Source organism: Corvus moneduloides, chromosome 28 (assembly GCF_009650955.1).
Source record: "Corvus moneduloides isolate bCorMon1 chromosome 28, bCorMon1.pri, whole genome shotgun sequence".
Classification (NCBI taxonomy): domain Eukaryota; kingdom Metazoa; phylum Chordata; class Aves; order Passeriformes; family Corvidae; genus Corvus; species Corvus moneduloides.
In genome coordinates, this window is record NC_045503.1 from 3891806 (window position 1) to 3919596 (window position 27791).

At 64.9% G+C, this 27791-nt stretch overlaps 2 protein-coding genes across 12 annotated transcripts in view; one reads left to right on the forward strand and one right to left on the reverse strand.

Annotated features, from left to right (window-relative positions):
* ANO8 (anoctamin 8) overlaps nucleotides 1-18607 on the reverse strand; it is a 29808-nt gene extending 11201 nt beyond the window's left edge. Inside the window, exons 1-13 of one of the 5 annotated variants that reach the window (XM_032092430.1) lie at nucleotides 18505-18607; nucleotides 13974-14084; nucleotides 12252-12384; nucleotides 11122-11260; nucleotides 9714-9810; nucleotides 8146-8262; nucleotides 6290-6417; nucleotides 5309-5470; nucleotides 3224-3376; nucleotides 2148-2274; nucleotides 1991-2046; nucleotides 729-803; nucleotides 350-493 (exon numbers count right to left, since the gene is read on the reverse strand). In XM_032092430.1, the coding sequence (XP_031948321.1) occupies nucleotides 350-493; nucleotides 729-803; nucleotides 1991-2046; nucleotides 2148-2274; nucleotides 3224-3376; nucleotides 5309-5470; nucleotides 6290-6417; nucleotides 8146-8262; nucleotides 9714-9810; nucleotides 11122-11260; nucleotides 12252-12384; nucleotides 13974-14084; nucleotides 18505-18604 (1542 nt within the window). In that variant the 5' untranslated portion in view covers nucleotides 18605-18607. Of the gene's footprint in view, nucleotides 1-349; nucleotides 494-728; nucleotides 804-1990; nucleotides 2047-2147; nucleotides 2275-3223; nucleotides 3377-5308; nucleotides 5492-6289; nucleotides 6418-8145; nucleotides 8263-9713; nucleotides 9811-11121; nucleotides 11261-12251; nucleotides 12385-13973; nucleotides 14085-14372; nucleotides 15060-18504 lie in introns of those variants that run through there. The other 4 variants (XM_032092428.1, XM_032092429.1, XM_032092432.1 and 1 more) reach the window with 4 other exon arrangements.
* GTPBP3 (GTP binding protein 3, mitochondrial) lies at nucleotides 15028-27524 on the forward strand. 7 transcript variants are annotated; one of them, XM_032092467.1, is made up of 9 exons: nucleotides 15028-15050; nucleotides 21884-22119; nucleotides 22418-22504; nucleotides 24467-24669; nucleotides 24780-24852; nucleotides 25074-25217; nucleotides 26645-26810; nucleotides 26907-27185; nucleotides 27270-27523. In XM_032092467.1, exons 1-9 carry the CDS (start codon nucleotides 15043-15045, stop codon nucleotides 27499-27501), a joined length of 1428 nt encoding a protein of 475 aa, XP_031948358.1. In that variant the 5' UTR covers nucleotides 15028-15042; the 3' UTR covers nucleotides 27502-27523. The 7 variants fall into 7 exon arrangements, with proteins under 7 accessions (XP_031948358.1, XP_031948356.1, XP_031948360.1 ...); XM_032092464.1 differs by lacking the exon at nucleotides 15028-15050 and adding an exon at nucleotides 20526-21021 and having other exon boundaries at nucleotides 27270-27524; XM_032092466.1 differs by lacking the exon at nucleotides 15028-15050 and adding an exon at nucleotides 21080-21607.
* The last annotated feature ends 267 nt before the right edge of the window (nucleotides 27525-27791 follow it).

Sequence of the window (27791 nt, forward strand, 5' to 3'; positions counted from 1 at the left end):
CCTCTCTCCCGTCCCCGAGGGGTCCCTGCTCCTCTCTGCTCTCCCCACAAGATCTCTGCTGCCCCTGCGATGTCCCCGCTCCTCCCTGTCACCCCCGCAGCGTCCCCCCTCTCCCTCCGGCCCTCGATGGCCTCGATGGCCGCTCAGGACACCCCAACCCCGGCGTGTCCCCTCCTGGGTCACCCCCCCCCCCCCACCCATCGCTGACCACTCCCGATGGGGCGGGGCCGCAGCAGCCCCACCGCCACCCCAGTGGGGGAAAAGGGGGAGGGTTGGGGACATCAGTGTCCCCACCGTGTCCCGGGGTGGGGGGGGGGGACATTCCCAACCCGTCCCTCCCCGCTCCTACTTTGGACACTCCCAGGCTCCAGCCAAAGAGCAGGAGGCGCCTGAGGAAGATGAGGGACAGGTGGAGGTGGAGGAGGATGGAGGGGAGCAGAGCCTCCCGGAGCTGCCGCGCGAGGCTCTGCGACAGGGACAGGATGAGCAGGAGCTGCGGAAGGGACACAAGGGACACACACACACGGCGACACACGGCGACACACGGCGACACACGGCGACACACGGCGACACACACAGAGACACGCCGTGAGCCGCGCTGGGCACCGCCGCGGCACCGAGGGGACACACGCGGGGACACCCAGGGGTGGTGGCGGTGGTGGAGAAGGGGTGAGGGGGGTGTTGGGGACACTGTGGGGACATCTGTCCCCCGGGCAGGGTCCCCTCACCTCCTTGAGCCGCTCCATGTCCTTGAGGTAGAATCCGATGTAGAAAAGGCTCAGGTAGGAATTGACGAACTGGAACTGCGGGTGGCACCGGGGACACCGGGGGTGGCACCGGGGACACCGAGGGGTGGCACCGGGGACACCGAGGGGTGGCACCGGGGACACCGAGGGGTGGCACCGGGACACGGGGAGTGGCACCGGGACATCGGGGGTGGCACCGGGGACACCGGGGAGTGGCACCGGGACACGGGGAGTGGGACCGGGGACACCGGGGGTGGCACCGGGGACACCGGGGGGTGGCACCGGGACACGGGGGGGTGGCACCGGGACACCGGGGGTGGCACCGGGACACGGGGGGGTGGCACCGGGACACGGGGGGGTGGCACCGGGACACGGGGAGTGGCACCGGGACACGGGGGGGTGGCACCGGGACACGGGGGGGTGGCACCGGGACACCGGGGGTGGCACCGGGACACGGGGAGTGGCACCGGGACACCGGGGTGGCACCGGGACATCGGGGGTGGCACCGGGACACGGGGGGTGGCACCGGGACACGGGGAGTGGCACCGGGACACCGGGGTGGCACCGGGACACGGGGAGTGGCACCGGGACATCGGGGGTGGCACCGGGACACCGGGGGTGGCACCGGGACATCGGGGGTGGCACCGGGACACGGGGAGTGGCACCGGGACACGGGGGGGTGGCACCGGGACACGGGGAGTGGCACCGGGGCTTCTCGGTCACCTCGGTGTCCCCACGGTGGCAGCAGAAAACTTCCGGTCCCCTCTGTGTCCCCTCTGTGACTGCCAGGACCCCTCTGGTCCTCTCTGTCCCTCCAGTCCCCCCCAGTCCCCCCAGTCCCCTCACCAAGAGCCACTGGGACCCCTCCAGTGCCCCTCCAGTGCCCCCCAGTCCCCTCTGTCCCCTCACCAAGAGCCACTGGAACACCCCCAGTGCCCCCCAGTCCCCTCTGTCCCCTCACCAAGAGCCACTGGGACTCCCCCAGTGCCCCCCAGTCCCCTCTGTCTCTCACCAAGAGCCACTGGGACCACCCCAGTGTCCCCCAGTCCCCTCTGTCCCCTCACCAAGAGCCACTGGGACCCCCCCAGTGCCCCCCAGTCCCCTCTGTCCCCTCACCAAGAGCCACTGGGACCCCCCCAGTGTCCCCCAGTCCCCTCTGTCCCCTCACCAAGAGCCACTGGGACCCCCCCAGTGCCCCCCCCAGTGCCCCCCAGTGCCCCCGCCGTGTCCCAGTGTCCCCTCACCAGGACGATTTTGATGATGAGGTGTTTCTCGTAGGCGCTCTGCAGCCGATAATTCTCTGCAGGGCACAGGGAGGCTCAGCGGGGTTTGGGGGGTGCCAGCCCCTGTGCCAGGGCCACCCCCGGTGTCCCCTCGGTGTCCCCCAGGGTCCCCACGCACCCATGTCATTGAGCCACAAGGCCACTTTCTTGTAGAGCTCGTCACAGGCGGTGACAATGACGGCCAGGATGATTTTGGGCAGGAAGCGGAGGATGCGCGGCAGCTCCGGGATGCTCAGCACCAGCTCCTGAGGGGATTTGTGGGATGGGATGGGATGGGATGGGATGGGATGGGATGGGGACAGGGATGGGGACAGGGATGGGATGGGATGGGGATGGGACAGGGATGGGGACAGGGATGGGATGGGATGGGATGGGATGGGATGGGATGGGATGGGATGGGATGGGACCGGGATGGGATGGGATGGGATGGGACAGGGGCAGGGATGGGATGGGGGTGGGACAGGGATGGGATGGGGATGGGACAGGGATGGGGACAGGGATGGGATGGGGATGGGACAGGGATGGGGACAGGGATGGGATGGGATGGGATGGGATGGGATGGGATGGGACCGGGATGGGATGGGATGGGATGGGACAGGGGCAGGGATGGGATGGGGGTGGGACAGGGATGGGATGGGGATGGGACAGGGGCAGGGATGGGATGGGGGTGGGACAGGGATGGGATGGGGATGGGGGCAGGGAAAGGGAGAGGGACAGGGAGAGGAACAGGAACAGGAACAGGAACAGGAGCAGGAACAGGAACAGGAACAGGAACAGGAGCAGGGCCAGAATCAGGGTCAGGGTCAGGGTCAGGACCAGGAACAGAAACAGAAACAGGATCAGGATCAGGATCAGGATCAGGATCAGGACCAGGATCAGGTTCAGGACCAGGATCAGGATCAGGACCAGGACCAGAATTCAGGATCAGGATCAGGATCAGGACCAGGACCAGGACCAGGACCAGAATCAGGATCAGGACCAGGATCAGGATCAGGATCAGGACCAGAATCAGGATCAGAATCAGGATCAGGATCAGGACCAGGAACAGAATTCAGGATCAGGATCAGGATCAGGACCAGAATCAGGATCAGGATCAGGACCAGGAACAGAATGAGGATCAGGATCAGGACCAGTGCCACCATCCCTGTCCCCAAGAGCCGCTGCCAGCCCATCCCTGCAGGGCCAGGGACGCACCTGGAGCTGGAAGCAGCCGAGCATGAGGAGGAAGACGAGGCAGAGGCAGGCGAGGCAGACGGGGAGGCTGACGAGGCTCTGGAACAGGAGCCGCTTCCAGGGGGGATAATAAAATTCCTCCGCGCTGGTCACGGGGCTGATCCGCTTCATCCCCTGCGTTCGGGGCGGCGCGGCGGGGGGTGAGCCCAGGGCTCCGTGGGATCCCTCTGTGAGCCCCACCTCGCCACGGGGTGCCCCAGCCCTGGGGACCTTCCCAAGGGATGGGGACCCCCTAAAAGGGATGGGATCCCCCAAGGGATGGGACCCCCTAAAAGGGATGGGATCCCCCAAGGGATGGGACCCCCCAAAAGGGATGGGATCCCCCAAGGGATGGGACCCCCCCAAAAGGGATGGGATCTTCGAAGGAATGGGATCCCTCAAGGAATGGGATTCCCACAAGGGATGGGACCCTCTCTACAGAACGGGATCTCCCCAAGGAACGGGACCCCCAAAAGGGATGGGACCCTCTCCAAGGAATGGAATCTCCCCATAACAAATGGGATCCCCAAAAGGGATGGGACCCTCCCCAAGGAATGGGATCTCCCTAAGGAATGGGATCCCCACAAGGGATGGGACCCTCTCTATGGAACGGGACCTCCCCATAACAACTGGGATCCCCAAAAGGGATGGGACGCTCTCTACGGAACGGGATCTCCCCAAGGAATGGGATCCCCACAAGGAACAGGATCTCCCCAAGGAACGGGACCCCCACAAGGGATGGGACCTTTCCCAAGGAATGGGATCCCCCACAAGGAACGGGATCTCCCCAAGGAACGGGACCCCCAAAAGGGATGGGACCCTCTCTAAGGAATGGGATCTCCCCAAGGAATGGGATTCCCCACAAAGGATGGGACCCTCTTTAAGGAACGGGATCTCTCCAAGGAATGGGATCTCCCAAAGCAATGGGACCCCCAAAAGGGATGGGACCCCCACAAGGGATGGGACCCTCCCCAAGGAATGGGATCTCCCCATAACAAATGGGACCCCCAAAAGGAATGGGACCCTCCCCAAGGAATGGGATCTCTCCAAGGAAGGGGATCCTCCACAAGGAATGGGATCCCCCACAAGGGACGGGACCCCCACAAGGGACGGGACCCTCCTCAAGGAACAGGATCTCCCCAAGGAATGGGACCCCCAAAAGGGATGGGACCCTCTCTAAGGAATGGGATCTCCCCAAGGAATGGGATCCCCCACAAAGGATGGGACCCTCTTTAAGGAACGGGATCTCCCCAAGGAATGGGATCTCCCAAAGCAATGGGACCCCCAAAAGGGATGGGACCCTCACAAGGGATGGGACCCTCCCCAAGGAATGGGATCTCTCCAAGGAAGGGGATCCTCCACAAGGAATGGGATCCCCCACAAGGGACGGGACCCCCCCAAGGGATGGGACTTTTCCCAAGGAATGGGACTTTCCCCATGGCATAGGATGCCCCCCAAGAGATGGGACCTTTCCCAAAGAATGGGATCCCCCACCAGGGATTGGACCCTCTTTAAGGAACAGGATCTCCCAAAGCAATGGGACCCCCAAAAGGGATGGGACCCCCAAAAGGGATGGGACCCTCCTCAAGGAACAGGATCTCCCCAAGGAATGGGACCCCCAAAAGGGATGGGACCCTCTCTAAGGAATGGGATCTCCCCAAGGAATGGGATCTCCGCATAACAAATGGGACCCCCAAAAGGAATGGGACCCCCTCTAAGGAATGGGATCTCCCAAAGCAATGGGACCCCCAAAAGGGATGGGACCCCGTCTAAGGAATGGGACCTCCCCAAGGAACGGGACCCCCACAAAGGATGGGACCCTCTTTAAGGAACGGGATCTCCCCAAGGAATGGGATCTCCCCAAGGAATGGGATCCCCAAAAGGGAGGGACCCTCCCCAAGGAACGGGACCCCCACAAAGGATGGGACCCTCCCCAAGGAACGGGACCTCCCCATAACAACTGGGACCCCCCCAAGGGATGGAAACCTTCCCAAGCAATAGGAGGGATCCCTCCTGAAGGAACGGGGCCTTTCCCAAGGGTTGGGAGCCCATTCCCGAGTGTCTGACCCGGAATTGGGGCCGGGGCTCCTCGATGGACTCCGCGGGGGTGTCCAGCGTGCCCCATTTGTAGGCGAACTCGGCGCCGCGGCGCTTCCACTCCTCCAGGAACAGCGTGGCCCAGATGACGTTGAAGATGGCGAAGACCACGCAGGAGATGTCCTGGCTGGTCTGGGGGACGGATGGCACCAACTGCACCGGGGTTGGTCCCCTCGCGGCCCCGATGTGCCCCAAACCCAGCCCTGTAGGGTTGGGAGGAACCCGAACGCAGCGGGAATGGCAGGGGTGGGGAATCGGGGGGAAAAGTTGGGGGAAGAGGGAGGGAAGGAGGTGAGGAAGGGTGGAAATGCACGAGGAAGGATGGAAAAGCCTCGAGGAGGGGTGGAAATGGCACAAGGAGGGAGAGGAACCACCCAGGAGGGAAGGAAATCCCATGAGGAGGGGATGAAAAGCCCGAAGAGGGAGTGAAAAACACCAAAGGAGGGATGGAAACCCTCAAGGAATTTTGGGAATCCACCAGGAGGGATGGAAAGCCCGAGGAGAGAATTAAAACCCACAAGGAGGGATGGAAACCCCGAGGAGAGAATTAAAACCCACAAGGAGGGATGGAAACCCCAAGAAAGTCTGGAAAGCTCCAGGGAGGGAATCAAAACACCAAAACAGAGGTGGAAACCCACAAGGAAGGATGCAAACCCTTAAGGAGGAACTGAAAACCCACAAGGAGGGGACGGAAACCCCACAGAGGGAAGAAAAACCCACAAGGAGACACAGCAAACCCCAAGGAGGGATAGAAACCCTCCAGGAAGATTGGAAAATCCACAAGGAGGGGATGGAAAACCCACAAGGAAGGGATGAAAATTCCCAAAAAAGGGGGGAAAAAAACCCCGCAGGGAAGGACTGAAACCCACAAGGAGGGATGAAAACCCTCCAGGAAGGCCGGGAACCTCCCCGTGACCCCAAATCCCGTCCCCTGTGGCCCCGTGCCCTCACCTGGTCGCTGTCGGTGAAGGTGTAGAGGATGGAGCCGAAGACGGCCGGGTACACCATGGCCGAGGTGTAGAAGCCCAGCCAGGCGAAGTACATGGCGATCTTCACCCCAAAATAGTCACAGATGTCATCTGGGGGGAAACAGGGGGGTGTCAGCAGGGCTGGGACCCCAAAACCCCGCTGGTGTTACCCCAAAGCCTCACTGAGGGGCTGGGACCCCAAAAACCCCGCTGGTGTTACCCCAAAGCCTCACTGAGGGGCTGGGACCCCAAAAAGCCCACCAGGGTCACCTGAAAACCTCACCCTAACCCAAAAACCCCGCTGGTGTTACCCCAAAACCTCACCAGGGGGCTGGGACCCCAAAAACCCCGCTGGTGTTACCCCAAAGCCTCACTGAGGGGCTGGGACCCCCAAAACCCCGCTGGTGTTACCCCAAAGCCTCGCTGAGGGGCTGGGACCCCAAAAACCCCGCTGGTGTTACCCCAAAGCTCACCGAGGGGCTGGGATCCCAAAAACCCCGCTGGTGTTACCCCAAAGCCTCACTGAGGGGCTGGGACCCCAAAAACCCCGCTGGTGTTACCCCAAAGCCTCACTGAGGGGCTGGGACCCCAAAAAGCCCACCAGGGTCACCTGAAAACCTCACCCTAACCCAAAAACCCCGCTGGTGTTACCCCAAAACCTCACCAGGGGGCTGGGACCCCAAAAACCCCGCTGGTGCTACCCCAAAGCCTCACCGAGGGGCTGGGACCCCAAAAACCCCGCTGGTGTTACCCCAAAGCCTCGCTGAGGGGCTGGGACCCCAAAAACCCCGCTGGTGTTACCCCAAAGCCTCACTGAGGGGCTGGGACCCCAAAAACCCCGCTGGTGTTACCCCAAAGCCTCACTGAGGGGCTGGGACCCCAAAAAGCCCACCAGGGTCACCTGAAAACCTCACCCTAACCCAAAAACCCCGCTGGTGTTACCCCAAAACCTCACCAGGGGGCTGGGACCCCAAAAACCCCGCTGGTGTTACCCCAAAGTCTCACCGAGGGGCTGGGACCCCAAAAACCCCGCTGGTGTTACCCCAAAGCCTCACTGAGGGGCTGGGACCCCAAAAACCTCACCGGGGTCATCCCAAACGGGACCCCAAAACCGCCCAGGGTGACCTCAAAGCCTCACCAAGGGGCTGGGACCCCATAAACCACCCAGGGTGACCCCAAAGCCTCACCCGAACCCAAAAACCCTGCCGGGGTCATCCCAAACGGGACCCCAAAACCGCCCAGGGTGACCTCAAAGCCTCACCAAGGGACTGGGACCCCCAAAACCCCACCGGGGTCATCCCAAAGCTTCACCGAGGGGCTGGGACCCCATAAAGCCGCCAGGGTGACCCCAGAACTGACCGAGGGGCTGGGACCCCATAAAGCCGCCAGGGTGACCCCAAAACTGACCGAGGGGCTGGGACCCCATAAAGCCGCCAGGGTGACCCCAAAACTGACCGAGGGGCTGGGACCCCATAAAGCCGCCAGGGTGACCCCAAAACTGACCGAGGGGCTGGGACCCCATAAAGCCGCCAGGGTGACCCCAGAACTGACCGAGGGGCTGGGACCCCATAAAGCCGCCAGGGTGACCCCAAAACTGACCGAGGGGCTGGGACCCCATAAAGCCGCCAGGGTGACCCCAAAACTGACCGAGGGGCTGGGACCCCATAAAGCCGCCAGGGTGACCCCAAAACTGACCGAGGGGCTGGGACCCCATAAAGCCGCCAGGGTGACCCCAGAACTGACCGAGGGGCTGGGACCCCATAAAGCCGCCAGGGTGACCCCAGAACTGACCGAGGGGCTGGGATCCCATAAAGCCGCCAGGGTGACCCCAAAACTGACCGAGGGGCTGCGCCTCGCACACCGCCTGCACCCAGGACTTCATCAGGCGCTTGAGGATCCTCTGCTCGTGCAGCGGGAAGAGCTGCTGGATCACCCCCCGTGCGGCCAGCTCCGGGACTGCCCGGGGACACCGGGACACCGGGACACCGGGACACCGGGACAATGGGGACACGGGGACAGGGACAGAGGGGACACGGGGACAAGGGGACAGGGACAGAGGGGTGAGGGACAATGGGGACACGGGGACACCGGGACACGGGGACACCGGGACACGGGGACAGGGACGATGGGAACACGGGGACACGGGGACAGGGACAGAGGGGACAGCGGGGACAGGGACCATGGGGACAGCGGGGACACGGGGACAGGGACAGAGGGGTGAGGGACAGCGGGGACACGGGGACACGGGGTGAGGGACAGCGGGGACATGGGGTGGGGACAGCGAGGACAGGGGGTCAGCGGGGAAAGGGACAGCGGGGACACGGGGACAGGGACAGTGGGGACATGGGGCGGGGAACAGCGGGGACACGGGGACAGCGGGGACACGGGGTAAGGGACAGTGGGGACATGGAGCGGGGGACAGCGGGGACACGGGGTAAGGGACAGTGGGGACACGGGGCCAGCGGGGACACGGGGACAGGGACAGTGGGGACATGGGGCGGGGGACAGCGGGGACACGGGGACAGCGGGGACACGGGGTAAGGGACAGCCGGGACATGGGGTCAGGGACAGCGGGGTGAGGGACAATGAGGACACGGGGTCAGGGACAGTGGGGACACGGGGTGAGGGACAGCGGGGTTGGGGTCGGGGACGATGAGGACACGGGGTCAGGGACAGAGGGGACACAAGGTGAGAGATCCCCCTGTGACCCCACATGGGCGCGGTGTGGTGGGGTTGGGGCAGGGACAGCGGGGACGGCTCTGTGCCCATCATGAAGCCACCACCCTCACATCGTCCTGGAGTTGGGGACACGGGGTCAGGGACAGTGGGGACACTTCCAGCCCACCCCGGGACCCCACTGCCACCCCACACGTGGTGTGGTGCGGTTGGGACAGGGACAGTGGGGACAGTGGGGACAGTGGGGTCAGTGGGGACAGTGGGGTTGGGGTAAGCGTGGCTCTGTGCCCAGCATGCAGCCACCAGCCCAGGGGTGGGGACACTGGTGACAAGGGGCTGGTGCCCGCCGGGGCCACCACGGCACCGCTTGGGCAGGGGCAGGGGGTGGCGGTGCTGTGGTGTGGCGGTGCCATGGCGGTGCCACCGAGTGCCACCGGGTGCCATGGCAGTGCCGCCGGGTGTCACCGGCTGCCATGGCAGTGCCACCGAGTGCCACCGGGTGCCATGGCAGTGCCACCGAGGGCCACCGGGTGCCATGGCAGTGCCACCGGCTGTCACCGAGTGCCACGGCAGTGCCATCAGCTGTCACCGGGTGCCATGGCAGTGCCATGGCAGTGCCACCGGGTGCCGCCGGCTGCAATGGCAGTGCCATGGCAGTGCCACCGGGTGCCGCCGGGTGCCATGGCAGTGCCACCGAGTGCCGCCGGGTGCCGCGGCAGTGCCACACTCACTGATGGGCTGTCCCTCGAGGAAGTGGATGTTGTGCAGGGACTCTCCCTGCTTGGCCCGCAGGTTCTCCAGCCAGTACCTGATGATGTTCTGCCGCTCCTGCGGGGACACCCCGGCACCGTTCCTGTCCCCCGCCCGGGACTGTCCCCTCCTCCCTGGCCCGCCTTGTCCCCAGCACTGCGGGGCCGGGTGGGTGCCAGGCGGGATGGGGCTCGCTGGGGAGGGGGTGGTGACCTCCCCTCCCTTCCCCTCCCTGCCCCGTGTCCCTCTGTCCCCTCATCCCTGCATTCCCTCATCCCTGCATTCCCATATCCCCGAATCCCTGAATCCTTGTCCGGCATCCCTGTATCCCCTCATCCCCATATCCCTGTATCCCTGCATCCCCTACCCCATATCCCACATCCCCACATCCAAATACCCCAGCCTCCCCAAATCCCCATATTCCCATAACCCCATATCCCTGCATCCCATTATCCCTGTATCCCACATCACCATATCCCATATTCCCATATCCCGGTATCCCAGTATCCCAGTATCCCAGTATCCCAGTATCCCAGTATCCCAGTATCCCATACCCCATAACTCCATATCCCATATCATCATATCCCTGTATCCGCATATCCCATACCCCCATAACCCCATATCCCAGATCCCCATATCCCCATATCCCATATCCCCATATCCCAGTATCCCATATCCCATATCCCCGTATCCCATATCATCATATCCCTGTATCCTCATATCCCCAAAACCCCATATCCCATATCCCCATATCCCAGATCCCAGTATCCCCGTATTCCATATCCCATATCCCCATAACCCAGATCCCAGTATCCCATATCCCACATCCCCATATCCCTATATCCCCATAACCCAGATCCCAGTATCCCATATCCCACATCCCCATATCCCCATATCCCATATCCCATAACCCCATATCCCATATCCCATAACCCCATATCCCATATCCCCATAATCCCATAACCCCATAATCCCATAACCCCATATACCCACATCCCCAGATCCCATATCCCATATCCCACATCCCCATATCCCCACGTCCCCATAACCCATATCCCATATCCCACATCCCCATAACCCCATAACCCCACATCCCCATAACCCCATAACCCATATCCCATATCCCATATCCCACATCCCCATAACCCATATCCCATATCCCATATACCCACATCCCCATATCCCATATCCCATAACCCCATAACCCCATAACCCCACATCCCCATAACCCATATCCCTTATCCCACATCCCCATAACCCCATAACCCCACATCCCCATAACCCATATCCCCATATCCCATATCCCACATTCCCATAACCCCATATCCCCATATCCCATATCCCATAACCCCATATCCCCACATCCCCATAACCCCACATCGCTCCCACCTGCGAGGTGAAGAAGCCGAGCTCGTTCTCGATGTTCTCGTAGATGTAATCCTCCTCGCACGAGAAGCTGCGCATGCCGCCCCCGAACTCCGCCTTCACCGGCTTCCGCAGCCCGATCTCATCCGCCCCGCGCAGCAAACTGCGGGAACGGGGCACAGCGCTGGGGACGCGGCCCGGCAGCCCCATATCCCGGTGTCCCCATATCCCGGCAGCCCCACATCCCCGTGTCCCCATATCCCGGTGTCCCCATATCCTGGCAGCCCCATATCCCGGTGTCCCCATATCCCGGTGTCCCCATATCCCGGTGTCCCCACATCCTTGCATCACCATATCCCTGTGTCCCCACATCCCCGTGTCCCCATGTCCCCATATCCCCGTGTCCCCATATCCCCATATCCCCATATCCCCGTGTCCCTGTATCCCCGTGTCCCCATATCCCTGTATCCTGGTATCCCTCTGTCCCTGTGTCCCTGTATCCCTGCATCCCCATATCCCTGTATCCCCATCTCCCCACATCCCAGCCTCCCCATAACCCCATATCCCTGCATCCCCATAACCCCATATCCCCATAACCCCGTATCACCATGACCCCATAACCCTGTATCCCTGTATCACCATAACCCCATATCCCCACAACCCCATAACCCCCATATCCCTGCATCCCCATATCCCCAAAACCCCATAACCCCGTATCCCCATAACCCCGCACCCCCATATCCCTGCATCCCCATAACCCTGTATCCCTGCATCCCCATAACCCCGTATCCCTGCATCCCCATATCCCCATAACCCCATAACCCCATATCCCCACATCCCCATAACCCCATATCCCCAAAACCCCATAACCCCGCACTCATTTATCCCCATAACACCATATCCCCATACCCCCATACCCCCATACCCCATAACCCCGCACCCATTTATCCCCATATCCCCATATCCCCATAACCCCATATCCCCATATCCCCATATCCCCATACCCCCATACCCCCATACCCCCATATCCCCATAACCCCGCACCCATTTATCCCCATAACCCCGTTATCCCCCTAACCCCGTTATCCCCGTAACCCCGTACCCCCCTAACCCCGTGCCCCTGTGCGGGCGCGGCGGGGCCGGGGGGGACGCACCTCTCGTAGGTGGCGGTGACGAAGAAGGCGTAGGCGCGCGTGTGCTTGTGGTGCCGCACCTGCACGATGAGCTCGGGGATGCCCAGGCGGATGTGGTTCAGCAGCCACAGCAGCGTGTGGTCATCCGTGGTGTCTGCGGGGTGGGCAGCGGGCTCCATGGGCCACCCCGTGTCCCTCATCCCGGCCCCCATCCGTCCCCGTGTCCCACCACGTGTCCCTCATCCCAGTTCCCATCCATCCCCGTGTCCCTCATCCCAGTCCCCATCCATCCCCATGTGCCACCACGTGTCCCTCATCCCAGTCCCCATCCGTCCCCGTGTCCCTCATCCCGGTCCCCATCCATCCCCGTGTCCCTCATCCCAGTTCCCATCTGTCCCCGTGTCCCTCATCCCAGTCCCCATCCGTCCCCGTGTCCCTCATCCCGGTCCCCATCCGTCCCCGTGTCCCACCACGTGTCGCTCATCCCAGTTCCCATCCATCCCCGTGTCCCTCATCCCGGTCCCCATCCATTCCCGTGTCCCTCATCCCGGTCCCCATCCGTCCCCGTGTCCCTCATCCTGGTCCCCATCCATTCCCGTGTCCCTCATCCCGGTCCCCATCCATCCCCGTGTCCCTCATCCCAGTTCCCATCCGTCCCCGTGTCCCTCATCCCGGTCCCCAGCCCACCACGTGTCCCTCATCCCAATCCCCATCCATTCCCGTGTCCCTCATCCCGGTCCCCATCCATCCCCGTGTCCCTCATCCCGGTCCCCATCCATCCCCGTGTCCCTCATCCCAGTTCCCGTCTGTCCCCGTGTCCCTCATCCCGGTCCCCAGCCCACCACGTGTCCCTCATCCCAATCCCCATCCGTCCCCGTGTCCCTCATCCCGGTCCCCAGCCCACCACGTGTCCCTCATCCCAATCCCCATCCATTCCCGTGTCCCTCATCCCAGTCCCCATCCATTCCCGTGTCCCTCATCCCGGTCCCCATCCATCCCCGTGTCCCTCATCCCAGTTCCCGTCTGTCCCCGTGTCCCTCATCCCGGTCCCCAGCCCACCACGTGTCCCTCATCCCAATCCCCATCCGTCCCCGTGTCCCTCATCCCGGTCCCCAGCCCACCACGTGTCCCTCATCCCAATCCCCATCCATTCCCGTGTCCCTCATCCCAGTCCCCATCCATTCCCGTGTCCCTCATCCCGGTCCCCATCCGTCCCCGTGTCCCTCATCCCAGTTCCCATCCATGCCCTTGTCCCCCATCCCAGTCCCCATCCCTCCATACAGCCCCATCTGTCCCCACATCCCCCATCCCAGTCCCCATCCCTTCCCACATCCCCCATCCCGGTCCCATTCCCTCCCCACATCCCGCATCCCTCTCTACATCCCACATCTCTCCCCAATCCCACACCCCACACGTTTTCTCCACGTCCCCCATCCCCCATCCCCACTGCCACCCCCCGGGCTCTTCCCACCATCCCCATCCCCACGTGCCCCGGCTATCCCAGATTCTCCCGGTCACATCCCAATCCCAATTTTCTGGGACACATCCCAATCCCGGTTTTCCTGGTCACATCCCAATCCCAGTTTTCCCGTGCACATCCCAATCCCGGTTTTCCAGAGCACATCCATCCCAATCCCGGTTTTCCTGGTCACATCCCTCTCCCAGTTTTCCCGTGCACATCCCTATCCCGGTTTTTCCGGCCACATCCCATCCCAATCCCGCTTTTCCCGTGCCCATCCCTACCCGGGAATGTCATGAGCACATCGCAGTTCTCCGTGGGCACCGTCTTCATCCAGGCCTTGTGGGACATGATGTAGCGCCCGGCCTGGAGCAGCCGCTTCCCGAAGAGTTTATCTGCCGGGAGGAGGCCGGGGAGGGATCAAAATCCCCGGGAAGCGGATCCCAAACCGCCCGGGAGCCCCGGGATGAGCGCGGGACACGTCCCCGGCTGTCCCCACCCCGGCCATGGCACAGGTCACGGCCCCGCTGGCGGTGCCACCGCCCTGGCATCGGATTTCTCCTGCGGCAGATCCCAAAATCGGCCCCGACAGCTGCGGGGAGGAGCCGCCAGCGCGTCCTGGCACCCCCGGGGTGCCGAGTGTCGCGGGATGTCCCCTCGGAGAGTCCCCAAAAACCTCTCACCTCCTCCCGCTGCCCCTCGGCGGGGCCGGGCTCCGAGGGATGGATGGAAAAGCGCAGGAAAAACGGGAATAGGGGGGAAAAAAAAGCAGCCGGTCTCCATGGAAACCCGGCGAGGCCCCGCGCCGCCGCGCCGAGGTGGGATGGGGACAGTCCCCAAAGCAGCACCCCCCGAGCGGGTGGCAGCGAGGGGACACGGCCACTGGCCCGCTCTGGGGTGGCCCAGCCCTGGGACACCCCGTGCCCGGTGTCCCCAGGGACAGGGGGCAGCCCAAAAAATCCACCCGGAGCTGGCAGGGAGGAGGTCCCCGATGGCGGTGGGGACCCCGTTTGTCGCTTCGCTGCCTCAGTGTCCCCTCCTGCCTCAGTGTCCCCTCCTCGGCCGGGGATGTCGAGGCCTCTCCGGGTGCCCCAGGGCTGGGAAGGGCTCGGGGTGCCGGAAACCGCCCGGAAAAACAGGAAATGCCAGAGCTGCTCATGGCAGGGAATGCACCCCAACCCCGGGAACCCCCCGGGAATCTCTGCTGAGACCCCACAAACTCAGCGCCCCGATGGGCTCTGAAAGGCTGCGCTGTCCCCGAGCCGTGGGTGGCAGCTGGGGACAGTGCCAGGCTGCCAGGCTGCCACCCCCGCTGTGGCACCGTGTCCTGCCCTGCGCTGCCGGGGTACCGGCATGCTGAGGTGCCAGGGTGTGGGGTGTTGGGGTGCCAGGGTGTTTGGGTGCTGGGTTATCAGGGTGCTGGGGTGCCAGGGTGCCGAGGTGTTGGGGTTTAGGGGTGCTCGGGTGATGGGGTGCCAGGGTGTTTGGGTGTTGGGGTTTAGGGGTGCTCGGGTGCTGGGGTGCCAGGGTGTCGAGGTGTTGGGGTTTAGGGGTGCTCGGGTGATGGGGTGCCAGGGTGTTTGGGTGTTGGGGTTTAGGGGTGCTCGGGTGATGGGGTGCCAGGGTGTTTGGGTGCTGGGTTATCAGGGTGCTGGGGTGCCAGGGCGCCGAGGTGCTGGGGTTTAGGGGTGCTCGGATGCTGGGGTGCCAGGGTGCCGAGGTGCTAGGGTTTAGGGGTGCTCGGGTGCTGGGGTGCCAGGGTGCCAGGGTGCTGGGGTTTAGGGGTGCTCGGGTGCTGGGGTGCCAGGGTGCTGGGGTTTAGGGGTTTAGGGGTGCTCGGATGTTGGGGTGCCAGGGTGTTTGGGTGCTGGGTTATCAGGGTGTTGGGGTGCCAGGGTGTTGGGGTTTAGGGGTGCTCGGATGTTGGGGTGCCAGGGTGTTTGGGTGCTGGGTTATCAGGGTGCTGGGGTGCCAGGGTGTTGGGGTTTAGGGGTGCTCGAGTGTTGGGGTGCCAGGGTGTTTGGGTGCTGGGTTATCAGGGTGTTGGGGTGCCAGGGTGTCGAGGTGCTGGGGTTTAGGGGTGCTCGGGTGCTGGGGTGCCAGGGTGCCGAGGTGTTGGGGTTTAAGGGTGCTCGGGTGATGGGGTGTTTGGGTGTTTGGGTGCTGGTTTATCAGGGTGTTGGGGTGCCAGGGTGTCGAGGTGTTGGGGTGCAGGATTGTTGGGGTATCAGGGTGTTGGGGTGCTGGGTTATCAGGGTGCTGGGGTGCCAGGGTGTTGGGGTTTAGGGGTGCTCGGATGTTGGGGTGCCAGGGTGTTTGGGTGCTGGGTTATCAGGGTGCTGGGGTGCCAGGGTGCCGAGGTGCTGGGGTTTAGGGGTGCTCGGGTGATGGGGTGCCAGGGTGCTGGGGTTTAGGGGTTTCGGGGTGCTCGGATGTTGGGGTGCCAGGGTGTTTGGGTGCTGGGTTATCAGGGTGTTGGGGTGCCAGGGTGCCGAGGTGCTGGGATTTAAGGGTGCTCGGGTGCTGGGGTGTTTGGGTGTTTGGGTGCTGGTTTATCAGGGTGTTGGGGTGCCAGGGTGTCGAGGTGTTGGGGTGCAGGATTGTTGGGGTATCAGGGTGTTGGGGTGCTGGGTTATCAGGGTGCTGGGGTGCCAGGGTGTTGGGGTTTAGGGGTGCTCGAGTGTTGGGGTGCCAGGGTGTTTGGGTGATGGGTTATCAGGGTGTTGGGGTGCCAGGGTGCCGAGGTGCTCGGGTTTAGGGGTGCTCGGGTGCTGGGGTGCCAGGGTGCTGGGTTATCAGGGTGTTGGGGTGCCAGGGTGTGGGGTGTTGGGGTTTAGGGGTGCTCGGGTGTTGGGGTGCCAGGGCGCCGAGGTGCTGGGGTTTACGGGTGCTGGAGTGTTGGGGTGCCAGGGTGTTTGGGTGCTGGGGTGCCAGGGTGTCGAGGTGCTGGGGTGCAGGGCTGTTGGGATATCAGGGTGTTGGGGTATCAGGGTGTTGGGATGTTGGGGTGTCTGGGTGTTGAGGTGCCTGGGTGCTGGGGTACCGGGGTGCCAGGGTGTTACAGTGCAGGGGTGTTGGGGTGCCAGGGTGCAGAGGTACCAGGGTGCCAGGGTTTTGGGGTATCAAGGTGTTGGGGTGCCAGGGCGGTAGGGTAGCAGGGTGCCAAGGTGCCAGGGTGTTGGGATGCCGGGGTATCAGAGCGTTGGGGTGTTGGGGTGCCAGGGTATTGGGGGTGTCAGGGTGCAGGGGTGCTGGGAGGCTGAGGTGTTGGGGTACCCGGGTGTTGGGGTATTGGGGTGCCGGGGTACCATGGCATTGGGGTGTCAAGGTGTTGGGGTGCCAGGGTGTTGGGATGTTGGGGTATCAGGGTGTTGGGGTACCCGGGTGCCAGGGTGTTGGGGTATCAGGGTGTTGGGGTACCCGGGTGCCAGGGTGTTGGGGTATCAGGGTGGGGGGGTACCATGCAGGTGTTTCGGGGTGCTGAGCTGTCGGGGTGCCAAGTGCCCGTGTTGTGGGGTGCCAGTGTTTTAGGGTGCCAGCGTTTCAGGGTGCAGGGCCAGCAGGGTGCCCGGCCGTGCCACCCTGGCAGCCGGGTGACGCCGGCGGGCTGAGCTCACCCACCCTGCATTATTCATGTCCTGCCCGCAGCGGTGGCACCCGGCGCGGGTGGCGACTGCGGGACCCGGCCGCGGGCACGGACACCGGCGACACCGACACCAGCGTGTGCAATGCCCACCCCGGAGCCCCAAATCCGGGGGCAGGGCGGCTTTTCCTGCCCAAGGTCATGGAAAAGAGGGGTCCCCAGCGCCCCCAAACTTGCCGGGTTTGGGGGGGGGGGGGGGGGTGACCGCCCCCCTCACCCCACTCCAACCACGCGTCCCCTTCGTCCCGTTGTCCCCGCAGCCCCTCCCGGCACGCGGTGCCACCACCGAGGTGGCACCGCGGGGTCGCCGGGGCTGGAGCGCTGTGTGCCAGCCCCCGGGCGCGCCGCCGGGTGCCCCCGCTTGTCCCCGTTTGTCGCCGGCGGTGCCGCTCACCTTGGCTCCCGGCCTAAGGTCACCGGAGCTGCGGCGTGGCGGGGGCCGCCACTGCCCCGGCCCGAGCGTCCCGGGGGGCGGCACGAAGTGGGTCACCCACCGGCAGCCGGGAGCCCCGCTGCTCGGTGGCACAGCAGCCACCAGGCCCTGCCACCCTCCCCACCCCCGCGGGGACCCCGATCGGGGGGTGTCACCTGGCCCAGCGCCAGGCGGGGAGGGGACCCCAGCGCCAGCGTGGGGACAGCGACACAAAGGCTGCGAGCTGCGCCACCCCCACCCCCCTTCTCGTGGTGCTGGGAGGGCACGGGCCTGGCGGCGGGGGGGGGGGGGGGGGCGGCAAAAACACCTCCCTGGGGTGGGGGTGGCACGGGGGGTGCGGGGACACCGCGCTGGGGATGTCACCGGTGAGCGGGGGACGCGGAGCTGGGTGCGAAACGCAGCCCGGGGGGGCTCGGAGCTGTCCGGAGAAAGGGGGGGGAGTGGGACACAAAATCAGACGCGACCACCAGAGACCCGCAGCCCCCCCCGCAGGAGGCGGGACCCCCACGGAGGGGGGCACGGAGCGGTACCGGGGGGATGCTCAGAGCGCTACCGGCAGCCCCGACACCCCCCCCGGCGGTCCCGGGGAGCCGCATCCCGGCCCGCATCCGCAGCGAGCCGCAGGAACCGGGCCCTTCCGCCCCCAGCCCTCCCCGTGCCCCTCTCCCCGACCCTCTCGCCGCCTCCCGCAATCCCCCTCCGTACCCCCGGCCCGGTGCCCGCCCGGTTCCCCCCGTACCCAGGACGCCGGTGGGGGCCGCCGGTTCCGCTCGCTCCTCCGCGGCCGGGCCCCGCCGGGGCCGCTCGCCGTCCTGCGCTGCGGCCGGCGGCTCGGGCATGGTGCGCGGCTCGGCGGCGGCGGCGGGGGCCGGTGCATGGGGCCGCCGGGGCCGCCGGGGCCGCCGGTGCCGCCGCCGGTGCCGCCGGTGCCGGGCGGGAGGAGGGACAAAGGCGGCGGCGGAGCGGAGCCCGAGCTCCCGGCCCCTTTAATGCTCTGGTTGGCCGCGGCTCCCCAGCGCCGGCCGCGCTGGCCACGCGTGTCCGGCCGCGCCCCGTGGGGGGGTCCCGGGAGGAGCGGGGGGGGTGGGCGGCTCTGCCCGGCGGTGGCACCGGCGCCGCCTCTCCGGTGTCCCCAGCGTACCCCATTGTCCCCAGTGTCCCCCCCCCCCGCCCTATATCCCCAACCCCCCTCGCTCTGCCTGTCCCCAGGGCTGTCCCCAAGAGCCCCCCCGTGCCCCCCCAGTGCCCCCCCTGCCCCGGCGCGGTGCCCGCTGAGGCGGCTCCCGGTAATCCGAGCGGGGTGCGCGCCGCCCTCCTGACATTTTGGGTGACCCCCCCACCCCCAGACCGACCTCCCCCCCCCTCCCACTCGGGGGAGGTCCCCCGCAGCCCCCCCCCAAAATCCCGGAGGGTCCTGCCCGACCCCGGGCCGACCGTGCCCCCCCCCCCTCTGCCCGGGAAGGAGGGGATTGGGGTGGGGGGCACCGCTGTGCCCGGTGCCGCTGCCCCCCCGCCCCACCCGCGGCTATTTTGGGGCAGGGGCCGGGTGCCAGCGCGGCTCGGTGGTGCCACCAGGAGCTGTCCCCGCCGCTGTCACCTCAGCTGGAGACGGGGGACAGGCTGGAGGCTCTGCCAGGCTTGGGAATGGTGCCAGTTTTGGGAGAGGGGAAAACTGGGCACAGGGTGGGGAGGGGGCCCGGGGTCAGCTGGGGCTGCTCCAGGCCTTGCAGGGGGAGCAGGGCTGTGAATGCCGGGATTGTGAATCCCTCTGGAAGATCGCCTGATGGGGATCTTCGTGGAGAATGGGGGAGTTTGGGGCATCCACAGGGGCAGAGAGGGCGGTGTTGATGGTGTCGGGTATCCCGGGAATTCCGGTGTCCTGGGCATCATCCCTGCCTGGATCGCTGTGTGATTCCCTGCCTGGATCCTGTGTGATTCCCTGCCTGGATCCCTGCCTGCATCTCTGTGTGATTCCCTGCCTGCATCCCTGCCTGCATCCCTGTGTGATTCCTGGTCTATCCCTGCCTGCATCCCTGCGTGATTCCCTGGCTGGATCCTGTGTGATTCCCTGCCTGGATCCCTGTCTATCCCCGCCTACATCCTGTGTGATTCCCTGTCTATCCCTGTGTGATTCCCTGCCTGGATCCTGTGTGATTCCCTGTCTATCCCTGTGTGATTCCCTGCCTGGATCCTGTGTGATTCCCTGTCTATCCCTGCATGATTCCCTGTCTATCCCCGCCTGTATCTCTGTGTGATTCCCTGCCTGGATCCCTCTGTGATTCCCTGTCTATCCCTGCGTGATTCCCTGCCTGGATCCCTGCCTGCATCCCTGTGTGATTCCTGGTCTATTCCTGCCTGCATCCCTGCGTGATTCCCTGGCTGGATCCTGTGTGATTCCCTGCCTGCATCCCTGTCTATCCCTGCCTGCATCCTGTGTGATTCCCTGTCTATCCCTGTGTGATTCCCTGCCTGGATCTTGTGTGATTCCCTGCCTGGATCCCTGTCTATCCCTGCCTGCGTCCTGTGTGATTCCCTGTCTATCCCTGCGTGATTCCCTGTCTACCCCCGTCTATCCCTGCCTGGATCCCTGTGTGATTCCCGGTCTATCCCTGCCTGGATCCAAAACCTCGGGTCCTGGGAAGGAGGGTGGGATGGGGACAGGGATGGGGACGGGGATGGGGTTCAGGATGGGGAGGTGGATACAGGATGGGATTTGGGATAAGAAGCGGGATCGGGAGCGGACAGGCAGCGGGCTGGGATGCGGGAGGTGGATACAGGATGGGATTTGGGATAAGAAGCGGGACTGGGAGCGGATGGGGCTGGGATGCGGGATGAGGAGCGGGATTCAGGGGCGGGATGAGACGCGGAACGAGGACCCGAGCCGAGCCGTGACGCGGCTCCCGGATCATTTCTCTGGTTCACGGAGCGCTGCGGGCTCGGGCGGCCGCGGGTCCCTCCCGGCGCGCGCTTTTGGGGGCGCTTTTGGGGGATCCCCCCCAGCCCCACAACCCAGGGGTCAGTGCCGACCCCTCCGCGGGGATGGGACCCCCGGGATGAGCCGGGATTGGGGTTCCCCGGGGGAGGAGCGGCTCCGGTTTGGGCGGGTGCGGAGCCGGGGTTCAGCCCCGGGGGTGCGGGGGTGCCGAGCGGAGGGGACCCCGCAGGGTGGGCAGGGGTTCCCCAAATCCCCCCGGGGCTCCAGGACACCGCAGGGTGGGGACAGACGGACCTCCCCCCGCCCGGCACGGGGACAGCAGTGAGTGCAGAAGGGACGGGGCAGCGGTGGGCTCTGCCATGAGGGGGGTCCCCCCAATTCTCACGGGGAGCCGCCAGCTCAGCGGGGACACGGGGACATCCCTGAGGGGCTGGGGGTGATTTTTAGGGTGCAGCAGCTCCGAGCGGCAGCGCAGCGCCTCGAAGGGACGGAGGAGGGGTGGGGTGCAGCCCCGCAGCCCCCTCGGGGTGGGAGTGCGGGCAGGGGGACCCCGAGGGGACGCGCGGGGACCCCCGGGCGGGGCCGGGCGGAACCGCCGGGTCCTGGCGGCTTCAGCCAGCGCGCCGCCATGTTTGCTCACTAACCAATCAGAAGCCGTGCTGAGCCGTTAGCCCCGCCCCTCGGCGGACATTGCCCAATAGCGTGCTCTAATGGGCGGTGCGCTGAGGCAGGCCTTTCGCCATGGCCGCAGGATGGCCAATCAGAAGCGGTATTTCCGCGTTAGCCCCGCCTCTCAGTGAGCATTGACCAATGGCGTGCGGCGGTGGGCGGGGCCAGGCGGGCGCGCGGAGGGCAGCGGGAGGGCGGTGATGGCGCTGCGCGGGGCCGTGAGGGCGGCGCGGGGCAGGTGACGGGGACAGGGGGGACATGGGGGGCACAGGGGTGCCTGTGGGGTGGGGAGCCACGGGAATGGCTGAACCGGAGCGGTTTGGGGACCGTGGGAGGGGGGGGTACGTGGGGAGGCGGTGCATGGGGAGGGGGAGTAGCCAGGGAGGGAAGTACCTGGGGAGGGGGAGGACCTGGGGAGGGGTCCCGCCTGGGGAGGCTCCCTGGGTGTCCGCGGTGCCCCTGCCCCCTCTGTGCCCCACCCAGGGGTGCCCATAAGGACCCCGGCATCCCGCAGGTGGGCGCGTCCCCTGAGCTCCGCGGGGGGAGGTGACACCATCTTCGCCTTGTCCTCGGCCCCCGGGCGCTGTGGGGTGGCCGTGATCCGTGCCAGCGGCCCCGGCAGCCGGGGAGCCCTCCAGAGCCTCACCGGCACCCCCAAAGTGCCCCCACCCCGAGTCCTGGCCCTGCGGCGCATCCGCGACCCCGACACCGCCGAGACCCTCGACCGCGGCCTCGTGGTGTGGTTCCCAGGTTTGGGGGGAGGGCAGCGATTGGGGTTCGGGGAGGGTCTGGTGATGGGTTAGGGGCGGCTCAGTGCCCCATGGAGGTCTTGGGGTCTGGCACAGTCAGGGCTCAGCCCCCTCGGCTTAACCCCGGCACTCGTTTGGGGTTGGGGTCACTGCCCGGCCCCTGCGCAGCGATCCTACAGAGCTGCTGCTGGGGAAAGGAGTCTCTCCTGAAGCTTCCCAAATCCTAGTTTGGGGTCTAAACATGGGGAGGGGCTGGCTGGGAGGTGCCGGGTGCCCACCCCAGCCCTGTGTCCCCGCAGGGCCCCGCAGCTTCACTGGGGAGGACTGCGCCGAGCTGCACGTGCACGGGGGGCCCGCCGTGGTCAGCGGGGTGCTGCGGGCACTGGGTGAGCCCCCGGTCCCATCCTGGCCCTTTCCCATCATATCCCGATCCTTTCCCATCCCATCCATCCCCTAAGGGTGCTGCGGGCACTGGGTGAGCCCCCGGTCCCATCCTGGCCCTTTTCCATCATATCCCGATCCTTTCCCATCCCATCCATCCCCTAAGGGTGCTGCGGGCACTGGGTGAGCCCCCGGTCCCATCCTGGCCCTTTCCCATCATGTCCCGATCCTTTCCCATCCCCTCGGGGTGCTGCGGGCACTGGGTGAGCCCCCGGTCCCATCCTGGCCCTTTCCCATCATGTCCCGATCCTTTCCCATCCCATCCATCCCCTAAGGGTGCTGCGGGCACTGGGTGAGCCCCCGGTCCCATCCTGGCCCTTTCCCATCATGTCCCGATCCTTTCCCATCCCATCCATCCCCTAAGGGTGCTGTGGGCACTGGGTGAGCCCCCGGTCCCATCCTGGCCCTTTCCCATCGTATCCCGATCCTTTCCCATCCCATCCATCCCCTAAGGGTGCTGCGGGCACTGGGTGAGCCCCCGGTCCCATCCTGGCCCTTTCCCATCATGTCCCGATCCTTTCCCATCCCATCCATCCCCTAAGGGTGCTGCGGGCACTGGGTGAGCCCCCGGTCCCATCCTGGCCCTTTTCCATCGTATCCCGATCCTTTCCCATCCCATCCATCCCCTAAGGGTGCTGCGGGCACTGGGTGAGCCCCCTGCTCCCATCCTGGCCCTTTCCCATCATGTCCCGATCCTTTCCCATCCCATCCATCCCCTCGGGGTGCTGCGGGCACTGGGTGAGCCCCCGGTCCCATCCTGGCCCTTTCCCATCATATCCCGATCCTTTCCCATCCCATCCATCCCCTAAGGGTGCTGCGGGCACTGGGTGAGCCCCCGGTCCCATCCTGGCCCTTTCCCATCATATCCCGATCCTTTCCCATCCCATCCATCCCCTAAGGGTGCTGCGGGCACTGGGTGAGCCCCCTGCTCCCATCCTGGCCCTTTCCCATCATGTCCCCATCCTTTCCCATCCCATCCATCCCCTCGGGGTGCTGCGGGCACTGGGTGAGCCCCCGGTCCCATCCTGGCCCTTTCCCATCATATCCCGATCCTTTCCCATCCCATCCATCCCCTCGGGGTGCTGCGGGCACTGGGTGAGCCCCCGGTCCCATCCTGGCCCTTTCCCATCATGTCCCGATCCTTTCCCATCCCCTCGGGGTGCTGCGGGCACTGGGTGAGCCCCCTGCTCCCATCCTGGCCCTTTCCCATCCCTCCTGGCCCTTTTTCCCTTTCCCATCCCATCCTGCTCCTTGGGATGCTCTGGGTACTTGGTAAGGTTCCCCCCATCCCTCTTTTCCCCCTCATTTTGGGATGCTGAGGGTGCTGGGTGAGTTCCCCAATCCCTTTTACCCCGTTCCCTTTGCGTCCTAACCCATCCCATTTCCCCCTTCCCTTTGGGATTCTGAGGGTTCTGGGTGAGTTCCCCAATCCCTTTTGTCCCCATCCCATTTCCCCCTTCCCTTTGGGATTCTGAGGGTTCTGGCTGAGTTTCCTCCCATCCCTTTTGTCCCCATCCCATTCCCTGCTTCCCTTTGGCATCCTGAGGGTTCTGGCTGAGTTTCTTCCCATCCCTTTTTTCCCCATCCCATTCCCTGCTTCCCTTTGGGATCCTTTGGCTGAGTTTCCTCCCATCCCTTTTGTCCCCATTCCATTTCCCCCTTCCCTTTTGGGATCTTGAGGGTGCTGGCTGAGTTCCCCAATCCCTTTTATCCCCATCCCATTCCCTGCTTCCCTTTTGGGATCCTGAGGGTGCTGGCTGAGTTCCCCAATCCCTTTTATCCCCATCCCATTCCCCCCTTCCCTTTGGCACCCCGAGGCTTCCGGCTGATCCTCCCCCATTCCTTTTCCCTTGGGAACACCCCCACGATTCCCAAGCCTCACCGGGGGTGTCCCGTGCCTCCCTCAGGCCGCTTGCCGGGGCTGCGGCCGGCCGAGCCGGGCGAGTTCACGCGCCGGGCGTTCCACCACGGCAAGCTGGACCTGACGGCGGCCGAGGGCCTGCGGGACCTGATCGCGGCCGAGACGGAGGCGCAGCGGCGCCAGGCCCTCAGACAGATGGAGGGGGACCTAGGGCAGCTCTACCAGCGCTGGAGCCACACCCTCACCCAGGTGGGAGCCACCTGCGGGGCCACCAAGCCCTCCCGCGGTGGCCACCGCCTTGGGGGGGGGGGAGGGACACAGCTCGGGGCTGTCCCCGCTGATTCCCACCCCAACCCCAGGCGCTTGCGCACCTCGAGGCCTTCATCGACTTCAGCGAGGATGACAACGTGGAGGAGGAGGTTTTGTGCCAAGGTGAGGTCCTGCTGTGCCCGTGCCACCTCCGTGTGCCCAGCGCGCTGCTGAGCCCGGTGGCGCTGCGGAAATGGCGGCTTTTCCCATCCGGCCGCTCCAGCTCCACGTTTGTCCCCTTGGCCCGGACACGGGGCCACTCCCAGGGGGTTTTCTCTCCCAAATTTGGGGGCCAGGACGTGCTGTCCCCCAAGCAGGGGTGACCCGAGGCTGTGTCCCCACAGTGGATGTCACCGTGCGGGCGCTGGAGCGGGAGATCCGAGGCCACCTGAGGGACGGGCGCCGGGGGGAGCTGCTGAGGGGAGGGGTCCGAGCGGTCATCGCCGGACCCCCCAACGTGGGCAAGAGCAGCCTCCTCAACCTCCTCTGTGAGTGGGGGCGTGGGGGGAGAATTCCCAAAGTTCCAGAGGGAGTCATTCCTGCTGTCCTCAGGTCACCCATGGCAGGGATCGGGATAACGCTCCCAAAATTCCACAGGGAATCATTCCCGCTGTCCCCAGGTCACACACGGCAGGGACCAGGCATGGAGGGGTTGGGATAATGCTCCTGAAATTCCACAGGGAATCATTCCCAGTGTCCCCAGATCACCCATGGCAGGGAGCAGGCGTGGAGAGATCGGGATAATGCTCCCAAAATTCCACAGGGAATCATTCCTGCTGTCCCCAGATCACCCATGGCAGGGACCAGGCATGAAGAGGTCGGGATAATGCTCCCGAAATTCCACAGGGAATGATTCCCAGTGTCCCCAGATAACCCACAGGAGGAACCACGCATGGAGGGGTTGGGATAACGCTCCCAAAATTCCACAGGGACCCAGATCACCCATGGCAGGGACCAGGCATGGAGAGGTTGGGATAACGCTCCCAGAATTCCACAGGGAATCATTCCCAGTGTCCCCAGATCACCCACAGTGGGACCAGGCGTGGAGGGGTTGGGATAACGCTCCCAAAATTCCACAGGGAGTCATTCCCGCTGTCCCCAGATCACCCATGGCAGGGAGCAGGCATGGAGAGATCGGGATAACGCTCCCAAAATTCCACAGGGAATCATTCCCGCTGTCCCCAGATCACCCACGGCAGGGACCAGGCATGGAGGGGTTGAGATAACGCTCCCAGAATTCCACAGGGAATCATTCCCAGTGTCCCCAGATCACCCACAGTGGGACCAGGCATGGAGGGGTTGGGATAACGCTCCCAAAACCCCACAGGGAATCATTCCCGCTGTCCCTAGATCACCCATGGCAGGGAGCAGGCGTGGAGAGATCGGGATAATGCTCCCAAAATTCCACAGGGAATCATTCCTGCTGTCCCCAGATCACCCATGGCAGGGACCAGGCATGAAGAGGTCGGGATAATGCTCCCGAAATTCCACAGGGAATGATTCCCAGTGTCCCCAGATAACCCACAGGAGGAACCACGCATGGAGGGGTTGGGATAACGCTCCCAAAATTCCACAGGGACCCAGATCACCCATGGCAGGGACCAGGCACGGAGGGGTTGGGATAATGCTCCCAAAATTCCACAGGGAGTCATTCCCGCTGTCCCCAGATCACCCATGGCAGGGAGCAGGCATGGAGAGATCGGGATAATGCTCCCAAAATTCCACAGGGAATCATTCCTGCTGTCCCCAGATCACCCATGGCAGGGACCAGGCATGGAGAGGTTGGGATAACGCTCCCAGAATTCCACAGGGAATCATTCCCAGTGTCCCCAGATCACCCACAGTGGGACCAGGCGTGGAGGGGTTGGGATAACGCTCCCAAAATCCCACAGGGAGTCATTCCCGCTGTCCCCAGGTCGGCGCCCGGCCGCCATCGTGTCCCCCGCGGCGGGCACCACGCGGGACGTGCTGGACGTGGCGCTGGACATCGGCGGGTACCCGCTGGTGCTCAGCGACACCGCGGGGCTGCGCCCGGCCACCGACCCCGTGGAGCGCGAGGGGGTGACCCGAGCACGGCACCGGTGAGGTTCGGAGGGGGGGGTGGAGAGAGCCGGGAGGAAGTTTTGGGGTGACCCCCACAGCTCGGACAGCGAGGTGACATTGCCGCGTGTCGCCAGGCTGTGCCAGGCTGACCTGGTGCTGGCCGTGCTGGATGCCACCTCGGTGTCACCCACGCCGCTGGCTCTGGGCGCTGCGCTGGCCGCCCTGGAGCCGCCCCCGGACACCCCCTGCGTGCTGGTGCTCAACAAGGCCGACCTGCTGGGGGGGCTCCGGGGGTCGCTGAGTGCCACCTGTGCCCGGACACCCCCTGAGCCCCCTGCCACCCTCCTGTCCTGCAAGACGGGCGAGGGGCTGGAGTCACTCCTGGAGCTGCTGGCGCAGCAGCTGGCACAGCTGTGAGTTCGGCGGGCGGGGGGGAATCCCAAACCTTCATCCCGGGTTTTTGGTGCGCTCCGGGCTGGCTGATCCCGCTTTTCCAGGTGCGGGGATCCCCTTTTGGGGTCTCCCAGCCTGACGCAGAGCCGGCACAGCCGCCACCTCGGTGCCTGCGCGGCGGCGCTGGCGCGGTTCGGCCGCGGGGACAGCGGGGACCTGGCGGTGGCAGCGGAGCAGCTGCGCTTGGCACGGCGAGAGCTGGGCAGGATCACCGGGCACGTGGGCGCCGAGGATGTCCTGGATATTATTTTTAGGGATTTTTGTGTTGGGAAGTGATGGGGGGATGGGGGAGGGGGGGGGGTTCGCTGTGGGGTCCCCCCTCCGGTGTTGCTGTGGTGTCACCGGGATTAAACCGTGGTGCCTTTGGTGGCTTTGGTGGTGTCACCTCGCTGGTGGCCGTGTTTGGGAGCGTGGAGCCGGCCCCGAATGTGAGGAAAAAACCCCGGGAAAAGCCCCATTTCCTGGCCAGGGGGACAAACACGGAGCAGGAGCGGCTGGAAGGGAAAAGCCACCCCGGGTGTCCCCGCCTTGGGGTGTCCCCGCGCCCGGTGTTGACGTGGGGCGCA